General features: G+C 33.3%; 2 protein-coding genes across 5 annotated transcripts in view; one reads left to right on the plus strand and one right to left on the minus strand.

Annotated features, from left to right (window-relative positions):
• Positions 1 to 5,825: 5,825 nt before the first annotated feature.
• Positions 5,826 to 11,051, plus strand: LOC108553904 (uncharacterized). 4 transcript variants are annotated; one of them, XM_017908988.1, is made up of 6 exons: positions 5,826 to 5,925; positions 6,277 to 6,420; positions 6,499 to 6,605; positions 6,699 to 6,828; positions 6,913 to 7,001; positions 11,003 to 11,051. In XM_017908988.1, exons 1-5 carry the CDS (start codon positions 5,874 to 5,876, stop codon positions 6,993 to 6,995), a joined length of 516 nt encoding a protein of 171 aa, XP_017764477.1. In that variant the 5' UTR covers positions 5,826 to 5,873; the 3' UTR covers positions 6,996 to 7,001; positions 11,003 to 11,051. The 4 variants fall into 4 exon arrangements, with proteins under 4 accessions (XP_017764477.1, XP_017764479.1, XP_017764478.1 ...); XM_017908990.1 differs by having other exon boundaries at positions 6,292 to 6,420; XM_017908991.1 differs by lacking the exon at positions 5,826 to 5,925 and adding an exon at positions 6,100 to 6,157.
• The window catches only part of LOC108553903 (roundabout homolog 2), a 21,847-nt gene continuing 20,832 nt past the window's right edge, over positions 10,660 to 11,674 (minus strand). The window contains exons 10-11 of the mRNA XM_017908987.1: positions 11,194 to 11,674; positions 10,660 to 11,077 (exon numbers count right to left, since the gene is read on the minus strand). The exon at positions 11,194 to 11,674 is cut by the window's right edge and continues 1,623 nt beyond it. Of these exons, the coding sequence (XP_017764476.1) occupies positions 10,899 to 11,077; positions 11,194 to 11,674 (660 nt within the window). The 3' untranslated portion in view covers positions 10,660 to 10,898. The remainder of the gene's footprint in view (positions 11,078 to 11,193) is intronic.

Genomic DNA, 11,674 nt, shown 5'->3' on the forward strand with positions numbered 1-11,674 from the left:
TTTTCTTGACATTGTTATTGCATATTGTGCGATGTATGAATGGGTGGTTTTTATTAATGCTTTTTCTCCTTTCGTTGCTAGAGTTCTGACAAAGGTAGTGTGGTACAGGCATTTGGTTTGATCTGTATTATAATTTTATAATCTGTACAATAATTTTTGAAATCGAGCAATTATGTTCTATTTGGTAACGAGAGGAATAATGTATATACTCGCTCCAAGTTAGGTAGCTTACCTTTGTACGGATAGTGCGCACATGAAACTTACAATTAATCTATGGATCTATCTTATCCTTCTTATAACTACTTAGGTCTAAACGCACGAATCCCTTGTCGTCCAACGATGTCTTCCGATAAAATCTCGAAAAACTTAAAATCTATCTTATAGATACTTAAGTCTACTTAGATCTAATCGCACGCATTCCGCGTCATCCAACGATGTCTTGAAAAACCTGAAAAGCTGAAAAGAGACAGATTAGTAAAAGATTAGTACAACACAATAAAACAAATATAAACAAACAAAATAAATATAAACCATAAATATCAACTAAATGGAGCGAACAACCTAATGATGAGACATTAAGAACCTGACCATGAGACATGAACAACACAACGATGAGACATAAGAACCCAACAACGAAACATTCGAATATTATACGAAATATTCGAATGAAAATAAATAGAAATAGAAAATAAAAGCTGGAAAGTGAAAAAATAATTGAAACCTGAAAAAAGAAAAAATAATTAAAAGCTGAAAGAAAAAAAAATTAATAACTGAAAAGAAAACAAAAATTATTAGTAAATTGTCTAATGGGGCAGGGCGAGGATGGGGCAGCCCCAACCACAACTTCGAATCCCTACCCCTCGCGCACAACGAAAATTCAGTTATTACATTTCTGAAGCCGAACCGACAATTGAGTTATGGTACGTTGCGTCGCACCATATATAGCCGACAATCGGCTGAGCTCCCCACCACGATTGCAAATTTTCATACTTTACCGATTACATTATTTATTATTTTTCCGCTTTAATAGTCAATAATTTATTAATTTTTTCACTTTTATTATAAATATACGCTGAGAGCAATTTGTCAATAACAATATTAATTTGTTATAAACAATCAGTGTAATAATTTTAAAACTTTTTGCAAATTATAGTTACATTTTGACACAAATTCGTTCCAAGTTCAAGTAATAACCAGTAATTCCTTAATTTTTTCACTTATATTATAAATTTACGTTGTGAACAATTTGTTATTAACATTAATAATTTGTTACTAACAATAAGTATTATAATTTACGTATAATAGTATAGTTATGTGTAATTATTACTCAGAATGTACGAACTGATGCCGATAATACTATTGGTTTTTCATTAATTACAATCTTCTATGCAATTAATTTATAAATTACATGCACACATTATAAAATCAATATCCTTGGGAACATTCTCATATCATTTTTGTTCTTATTTTACTTCTAATTTTGTTCATAATTAATTATTCTGTTGGACCATCGAGCCGATCGTTGTTATTGAATCACGTACGTCGTCAAGTAAATAATAAAAATAACAAACTAATTAGCGTCAAATTATGTGCAAAAATTGTATAACAATGTTGCGCAAAGAGCCAGCTATGCGATACAGCTATAAAAATTCATAAATTAATCGCAGAAATTGCATAATTTATTAATTTCCCAATTATTCTCCAATAATTCCCAATCGCTAATACGGTCTTTTTTCGTTTTTTAATTTGGAGGTCCAGCTGGTTATGAGCTTAATTTTGAATCAGATAAGTGATCATGAGCTGATTTGCTCTTACCACTAGACTTTTTATTTAATATCGCAGACTCTTCTTCAACTTTCTCCGCTTCTTCACCAAATGATAAAAGATTGAAATTTCTGTAACAAAATTTTTCATTGCAAAGAACAATATTATCATGGATAAATGCTACAAACATATATGCTTTTTACTTTACTCCTGCTGTTTTAGTTGTTGAACTGTCCTTTACTTCATCACTTTCCTGTAATATTATGCTTGGTGGAATATCAGAAAATGGATTGTTCAATATTATAATTTTTATCAATCTCGGAGGATAAACTGGTCTATCATTCTACAAAAAAGAGGGAATATTATATTTATATCAATTCTTGATATATCTTTTTGTAAACATTAAATTCACCTCATCTACAAGTGCTTCTTCAATTCAAGCATGTTATATATAGTTTCTCCAGTAACATTACAAAAGATTGTATGTTTATTCTGCAATTTTAATGTAGAACCGAGAGTAAAGAAAAATTGGGAACCATTGTCATCTTCTCCATAATTAGCCATAGCAATTAAACTTCGTGCACAGGAACGTAATCTTGTACGAAAATCGTCCTAAAATACATATATCCAATAATTATTTTTACATAAAAAAGGAATTCATTTTATTTTTAAATGTAGTCTCACTTTAAATGGTTCTCCACATATGCTTTTACCACCTCCTCCTGTACCTTTGAGATCACCACCTTATGCTATGAATCCTTTGATAATTCTATGAAATATAGTGTCATGGTAATAACCTTCCATACATAATTGTATTAAATTTTTACATGCCTTTGGAGATTCTTTTACCCATAATTCTAAATCAATATAACCAATAGTTGTTTTCATTGTAACCTAGTTATGACAAATATATTAGCTTTATTAATGTAAAATACTTTTAAAATCAAATTTATTAAGATTTATTATTTATTATTCTAATTCAAATTAGAAATTATTTAATATATTAATATAGAAATTTAGGAAGTAAATATTGTATATAGATTACATTTTTAAAAACAGATATGCAATCCATTAAAATATTATTAATTAATACTTACTTTACCCGTAGTGGGTAGCCCTTGTATATAAATATTACTCATGTTCGTAAATCTCCTTTAATAAAACAAATCCATGGTCAATAATATTTCATATTAAATCTTTAGTCATTTTATAAATCAGTCAACCAAATGGTCTTTCCTCGAATAATCATCAGCAGGTAGTACATACCTTTTACCTCCTTTTGACATTGACTGTATTGGCACAATTAAGTCCATGATGTGTCACAGCCCCATTATTCTTCTTGTTTTTATAGTTTCCAAGTTCCTATAGATATTTCTACACATTTTGGCCTTACTGCAACATTTACTCTCTATATTCAATTTATCCTTACCTTTCATAACTATTACCAATTGTTCATTCTCCATCTCTTCAATGATCCTCATATTTCCATGTTGATGCCACAAATCCTTCTCTGTTTATAGATATGTTGCCACTTTTATGTTTCTTGATTCAACATAATATGCATTTCCTCTTCTCACTGCTTTCATTCGAACCTGTCTCTTTTCTTTATATACCTCAGCTCCATCATTCTGAAACTTTCAACACATTAGAGATGATCTTTGACTTTGATCACTGATATTAATATTTATTTAGATCAGGAATACAACATACCTTTGAATCTCACTGTATTCTCTACATTTAGTTGTTATAAGAGGTCATCACACAATATTAATTTCATTTCTTTTTGTCTGCCTAAGCCATCTCCATTTTCTGAATCTTTATTTGACCATCAAAGATTTCTATCTTGTGTGTCATATAGTTAGCCGACCTAGAATCCAGTACAAATGTCATAACATATTTGTATTGCTGCTTCAATTTTTTCTCGCTATAAAATATAATTCTTGGTACCTAATGGCTCTACGCTGGTGATTTTCCATGAGTCCAATATTTTTCTACTGTTGCATGTGCCTGTTTATTTCAACAGAATATTGTCTCTTCTCAACCAAGCTTTGCTATCACTAATAAAAGGTGGAAAAACAATGGCTCATAACTTATTCTACTTGATTACAATTGAAGGTTATGTTAATACAAAGACTTACATTCTTTTGCGTGATGCAGGCATACCTGCATGGACACAACAATGCTTCCGACGTTTGTTTGCAATTTTTTCTCATTTCCTATGCACTTTCCTGCTCACTTGGAAAAAAATTAACAAATCACTTAATTTCTGTGATTAATTTATGAACTTTTATAATTGGGTTGTAAAGGCGTACCTTTGCATATTAATCATCTGCCAGGTAAAGAAATGAATACTGATTATTTAATTAAAACCACTGTTTGGGCTGAATTGATTAAAGAATGTATAAAACTTTATGGGATTCTTAAGTGGATAAAAAGAAGGAAAAAGAATGTGTGTTAGTTATTTATGTCGTTTTATTGTTTTATTTATTTCGGCCTCCACGTCACGTGGATTTAGACGACATCCAGGCGCAATCTATGTTCTTTCTACCTAATCCGAGCTTCGAGTTCAAAATCATAGATGACACTGATTTTCTTTTAATAGGTTACTAACTCTGCTTATGTGCTCCTGGTACTTTCTAATAAACCAATTCGGCAGTGGAAAATTCACTAATTACTTAATATCTGTGATTAATTTATAAACTTTTATAATTGCATCGTAAAGCCAGATCCTTCAAGAACTTTCTAATATAATTTTTGATATAAATTTGTCCCTAATTAATTAATTAGTAATTATTATTCTACGGAGTGTTTGAATTGTTGTCGAAGACGCCATTGGTTTTTCATTAATTACTATCCTCTGCGCAATTTAATTTATGAAACTTTATACACTCATTATAAAAACAATGTTTTCGCGAATCTTCTTATATAACTTTTGATCACATTTTGCTTCTAGTTTCGTTTAGTATTAAATATTTTCACGGAAGATCGTGATGGTCGTCGTTACGAAATCATGGACGCCATCAATCAATAATTAATAACTAACTAATTCGTATCAAATTATGTACGAAAATTACATAAGAATATTGCCCAAAATTCCAGCTTTGCAATGCAAGTATAAAAGTTCATAAATTAATTACAGAAATTGAGCAATTTATTAACTTTTCACTTTCGGAGCCCTTGTATCCTTTTCTATTCCCTGTCTGACCTTGTCTGTCGTGTGATGGGCTCTTCGACGATCTCTTCGCCTATTCTGTGTTCCTATTACTTTTCTGAGTTTCGGGTCCAAAATTATAGATGGCGCTGATCGCAGGCAGTAAAATTTTTCATCTTATCAGACAACAAAAATTTAACATCTTAATAAATCAATTCCGCAGTAGAAAATTAATAAATTTCCAAGTTTCTGTAATTAATATAAGAATATTTATAGCTGCACAGCAAAGTTGGAATTATAGCAACATTCGTATACAATATTTAATTTAATACTTAATACTTATATGAGCGATATGTTCTGTATTTCCAGTATTTAATGATTATTTATATTTTCGTTTTCTTTCTGTAATAAATAAGGTTGCTATAGAAAACTGTTTTGCTTGTATAATATTCTTATTATATTGTAATAAATATATATATTTATGCATAAGAAATAAATTTTTTTATTAAGAAATTTTATTTACAATGTTTTCATAGGCGAAAAATGAATACAAAATAAAAAATAAATTTAAAGAAGATACCAAATTATGAAGAGGAACGAACCCCGACTTGCGGGATAGAAATTCTCGAATGTCGTCGTTACGCCATACTTCCACCCAGATAAAAGTGGAAATAAACATATAATTAAAGAATGTAATAAAACTTTAAACATAAATATCTTATAAACTATTGAGTAGTTGCGGTTATAAAAGTATATATTTTTGAATTGCATTACGAAATCTACAAATCTGCAAAGTTTCAACTAAATTGATAACCCAAATGACTTGCATTCTCGTTCTCAGTTCATTCCAATGTTGGTCGAACTGCTTTTGATACCGTTTTAACTTGAAATCTTTATATGATTAGAGTTTTTCAAAATCACATGTGATTTTTTTCACATTACGCAGAATAAATAGAAGATGGATTATTACAATGGAAAAGAGTTCGAAATTTCTTCCTATTTTAAAACAAGTACGTATTATATCAAATAAATATGAAACGTATAACCTAGACAAGAATTATGAAGTTGGTTGAAAGATGTTTTCAAAGAGAAAAGATTTGTTGCAAAATTTGTTGAATTGAATGAGTTGTGGAGATCTTATTATCGAGTTCGAAAAAGTAATAATTTTTTATGGAAGTTTTCTTCTCTTTATGTATATATAAATCGAATAAATGATAAAAATGTATGAAATTGCTAATCAAGGTAAAGATTGATCATAAGGAGTTTCACTTTTTAACATTGCAAATTGTTTCATCGTAATAATAATAGTTCTATCTGATTTAAAATGATCTAATTTAATTGTATTTTGAAAATTAATACAGTATGGGATAATATAGCTTCCATTGGATGGTACATAATTGGAATTATGATCTGCATTTGGTACGCATCTCCTTCTATTCAAGAAAGATATGCAAGTTGGAAACTAAGAAAGGAAGAAGAAGAATATGCAGCAAAGTATCATAAAAGTAAGTAAGCATACACTATTACCTTAATATATCAGTATAAGATGTAAAAAAGTATATGCTTAATTTTATTACATCTAGATACAGATCTTTTGCAAGAAAGAATTTCAAGTATGGAAGCTTCACGACAAAAAATGCAGCAAGAATATTATAAGAAATGCATGTTAGTACAGCAAGAAGGGACAGAGGTATGACGGATATTAACTTTATACACTCGTTTTAATGCTTTCAATGCAAGATTTAATAAAAAGAAATTAGAAAATACTTGTTCTATTTGTCAGCAGAGAAGAAAGACGACAAGAGGAACATTAGGTTTAAGTTTGGACAGTAATGTTTTAGGCCAAAGACTAGAAAAGAAAAATAACGATCTACCTCCTTCAACAGGAAAAAAAAATAATTCTTTAAGGGAAGGTAAATATAGAGAGAAAATGGATAAAGGATGAGGTGAGCATATCAATGCATATAACGAGCTATTACACTTGTCAACTGTTACAGAATATAATCCCTTAATGGGCGATAGTTCTAGAAGTTATCGACCGCCTAAACGCTCTTGTTGTGGAAAGGGCAGTTGTGGATAATAACGTGTAAGGTTAAATTAAATAATCTGATTTTGTATTCATATCTCCGAATTAGAATAGTTGAAAGAAAAAAATAGATTACTTACGAATAAGAATGATTTTGTACATAATTATCAGATTGCTGTCTTTCGTTATAATAAAGTTTTAAATTTCTATATCCGATATAACGGTTAAATTACTCGATGTTGTAAAATTGTTTCTAATATCTTTCATTGTTATTTTATTTAATTTGCGTTATAAGATTAGGAAAGGAAGTAGGGTAAGGTAAAATAATCGTTTCTTCTTTTTCTTCTTGCTCCATTAAATGGTTGGAAACTATTGTTGTTAGAACGTAAAAAAATTGGTTAAGTACTCGAGTTTTCAACGTTACTTTTTCTTCGTTTTTATTAATAATCGTTACTCGTATATTACGTAACGTTTTCGTATATCGTCTTATATGCATATGTAGTACTTGACAATAATAATTATTACTTTTTAATTATCTACATTTGTGCGCGCGTGTTCGCCTGTATGCGTACATTACTAGACTGCATTGATCGATTTTCTTAGCGTTATTTTTTTCTTCCCTAACGCATTCAAATTGAACAATCATTTGCGTTTGTCTCATAATAAATAAGTTATTGCCTATGAAAACGCTTACGAACGAACGATTTCTGTTTGTTTTATACTTTTTACTTTTTATTTACAAAACGTAAAGAAGATTTAAGCTAAATCACTCATCAGCTTTCACGTTTATAAATTTTGATCTAAGAGCTAAAATATCAAAGTAAAATTCGAACTTATCGAATCGTAGTGATCGGAACGTTTCGTTAACGTTAATAGATGTTTCTCGATGTAAAACGTAATGATATGACGATTAGTGCGTTGTGACTACAAAATATTTTGTTATTACACGATGCTGTTAATTTTCGTCTGTCGGTTTAAGAAAACGTCCAATCTCGGCGGACTATTTAGCTATTGGCAGTGATTTCTAAATCAGCTAGGAAAACTTTGTAAAATTTGCCCTTGCTCAGGACATTGTTCATTTAATCGATTTTTACGAACACGACACAGTTCGGGTTACGTTTATAATTTGGTTAGGTTTTATAAACGGAAGAACATCGAGGTTTCTCATTACATTCCGTTCCTCGTCTGAGTCTTCGATAAATATTCTAGCGTACACAGTTAACGAAGATGCGATGAACGCAGGAACAAGCGCATAAGCGTAGGAGCAATTTAGATAGAAATTAACCGACGTTAATGACGGTGATGAATGACGCTGATGGGGAGAGTGAAGCCAATGAAACGATGATAGATGGAATTTGTGGAAGGAAATTGTTGCGCTCGTATGATAAGGATATAAAATAAAAGGGAATCTATGGTGAAAAAAGAAACTCGCGTGTAAGTTACGACCCACATGCGACATTTTGTTCTCGTCTAATTTGAAAGGATTACGCATAATATGATACAAACAGTGCGAACCATCGTAACAATCGTGCAAATATGAGAAACTATAAAAATAAGATCATTACTTTTTTTGCTTCGCAAATTGATAGGATGGTTCAGCATAATATAACATCAAGAATCGTTTACTCGCGATTCTGTCGCGTAACGAAAGTATCGTGAGTTCTCGATCTTGAAGCAAGTATTTTCAGTATCTAAGTAAGTAGCTACTATCGATCGAACTTCCCCATGTCAAGTAGGAAACTTCGAGTGCGAATTTATATACAGATCTGGAGGTGTTTGTTCTCCCAAAGAATCTATGCGAACCTATAGAACGACCATTTATCTCTCAGTCATTGCAAGTTCGACGACAAAGTTTGGCAAACTCAACGTATAGCCTGAATAGAGGCTATCGGAAATAGTTTGGATATCGTTACGGCGAATACTTAAAATATACGTTCTACGTGGCTACACGTTTCTCTCGTTCGAATTTTATCCTTTATTTAAACACCCTACGGAAACGAATGGCATTTTTTTTTTCCTTTTTTTTCACTGTTACTTCGTTAATTATACTTTTTTCTCTTTTTTTTTTTTTCTTTTCTTTTTGTGTCTCACCTTTCTGGATGGATTATACTCATATCTATACGTACTACGGATTTATCAATTTCATTTGCAAATTTTTCCTCGCGTGGATAACTCATATACCTATGTGTACATCGAAACGTATATTCACACTGGATCTCCGTGGTCTCTCGTAATTGCGATATTCGGCAGTGAATTTAGCGTCCATTATTATTTCCCCTTTACGCGATATCGTAAATAAACTACCGATAATTCGACAATCGTCGAGTTACGATTAGGCAGTTTTCACTCACTGCTCGTAGCTTCGCTTGAAAAACAAACTAATTAGAACGAATTTGAGCGATTATTACGAGTGTCTACTACTCGATTTCAAGATACATCTTTTTATTCCAGCTGGGCTCTCTCGCAAAACATGAACATCATACCGAGAGAGAGAGAGAGAAAGAGAGAGAGAGAGAGAGAGAGAGAGAGAGAGAGAGAGAGAGAGAGAGAGTATACGCGAAAGGTTACAAGGACCGACGTTTGTTCGGTCAATTCGATGATTCGATTCAATTTGGAAATTTTTCAGCCATTTCGAGATTGTTCGAGTCTTTCTATTCGTACTTTTCCCCTTTTCCCCGTTTCTTCTTTATATCTTCGATTTTGCTACTTTCTTTTGTTCGCATCTTTCCGCGATTCTCTGTGAATCTTATTGGCATCGATGAACGATTATTGCCCAGCTGACTTGGCAATGCATCGCATAACGTACGCTCCCCCTTAGTTTGCCCTTTAGTTTAATTTCCCCTTTAGTAGCTTTCCCTTAGCAAGTTGGATCTTTTCGAAGATTCGCGGCGAAATACACGATATAATCGGAGCAATCCATAATTGCTCTTGCTAGCTTCGATTGTTCGTAAAAGACAGAAGTTTACATACGCGCACAAACACACACATACACACGCGCGCGCGCGCTCATAAGTACATACACGCACACATACGTTCGAAAACTGTTCGATATGACATAATATCTCTTGCACATCATTTTTTGCCGTACTTACCATTAACAACTACATATACGCGTAATTTAATAAGAGGCGCGCGATGATAGGTTCGCGTGTACGCGACAAAGTTGAAGAGATTTTCTTGCTATTTAGGAACGTTATATCGAAAAATAATACAACCGCGCGTAACTTTCAGTGGACAAAGTTGAAAATTTCTGGAAAATAAGTATCACGTTGGACTGACGGACAGAGGGATCGCACGCGGCTCACCAATGTAAATCTATCCTATTTATAACACTCTACTTTCGCTCGTGTAACGGTTAATTTTGGATGCTGTTCACTTTACGGTAAAGTTTATCGTTCATCGTCCATCGTTACTACTACTCAATGGCAGTGAATGTGTATTGAGCAAACAACGAAAACTGTGAAGAACAACGAAAGCAGTAAAGAACCGTTAGTTATTCTTAGGCTATTATCTAAAATATTATAGATTCGCATTCTTCTACTACTATGTATTCTTCTATTACGTATGTAGTAGAAATGTAACGCACGTAAACGAGGTTAAACAAATTCATCGGGAGAAAGAGAAGACGAGCGAAGAAGGTTCCCGCGGCAGAGGATGGAAGGAAGGAAGAAACGAGAGAAAGAGAGAGGGGAGAGAGGGGGGGGGGGGGGGGGGGGGGGGGAGAGGGAGAGAGAGAGAGAAAGTCAAGGGTATATCACGTTTGAGAGTTTTTCAGGTTCAGAGATATCGAGGACGCGATTAGCCCGCGAAAGGTACTTTGAGAGAATGTTGGCGATATTATCGCGCGAGACGGCCACGATTCGTTGCGATCGTCCAGTCAATCGTTTCGAGCTGAAACAGCGGTTCGTATGGTCAGCGATCGATTCCATGTCGATCCCGGTCCAGAAATTCTCGACATTAGCCATCACGAAGATCGGCCGGTCGATTACACTCGATAGGAGCATTTGCATTTCCGCCACCTACGAAAACGTTATTCAGCTTGTTGTATCTTTGACTTCCAGAACTACTGATTGTGTTCGAGGCCGAGGAATTGTGCTGAGGGTAGCCGCCGATCCTTGAGAAGCTAGGCACTTTATCTGAAAAAATGGGAGGAGAAGAGATTGGTGGTATAAAAATTGAATCCAATTATAGGATGTATCGACAATCGGACATTATAATTAGAAATATATTAGAAGATAACTGCTATGTTTACCTTTTCCACGGTTATGCCTCGATCTTTCTTGCGAGCTAACGCTTCCAGATTGCTTCGGAGGAATACAAGAATAATTACTGTCACCGCTACTATAAGTCGGTGAAGCAGTTCTAGTGTTTCTTCTACGCGGACTTCTGCCGTTTCTGTTTCGGGAGCCCGTTTTACCATGAAGACAATTCGCTGACGACGAGACGAATTGATCGTTGTATTCGAGTGTGTTTCCGTAGAGACAACTGGATTCTGAACAAGAACAGCAGATATCCGAGTGTGCGTTCGAATCGCAGGATTTTCTATCCCATTCGTCGTTTTCTGGCTGATAAAGGTTCTCTATCGGATACATATCTCCGTCGTTTCGTCGATAAATCTCCTCATTTGCCATTGATCGCTCCGAACGAGAATCTGCACGATTTATGTGACTATACGCAGATTCGTAATCTTCTAGCGGTGAATCGTTTCGTTGACCGTATAAAAGAGAACCGCT

This window comes from Eufriesea mexicana, unplaced genomic scaffold (assembly GCF_001483705.2).
Source record: "Eufriesea mexicana isolate 0111107269 unplaced genomic scaffold, ASM148370v2 scaffold13881, whole genome shotgun sequence".
Classification (NCBI taxonomy): domain Eukaryota; kingdom Metazoa; phylum Arthropoda; class Insecta; order Hymenoptera; family Apidae; genus Eufriesea; species Eufriesea mexicana.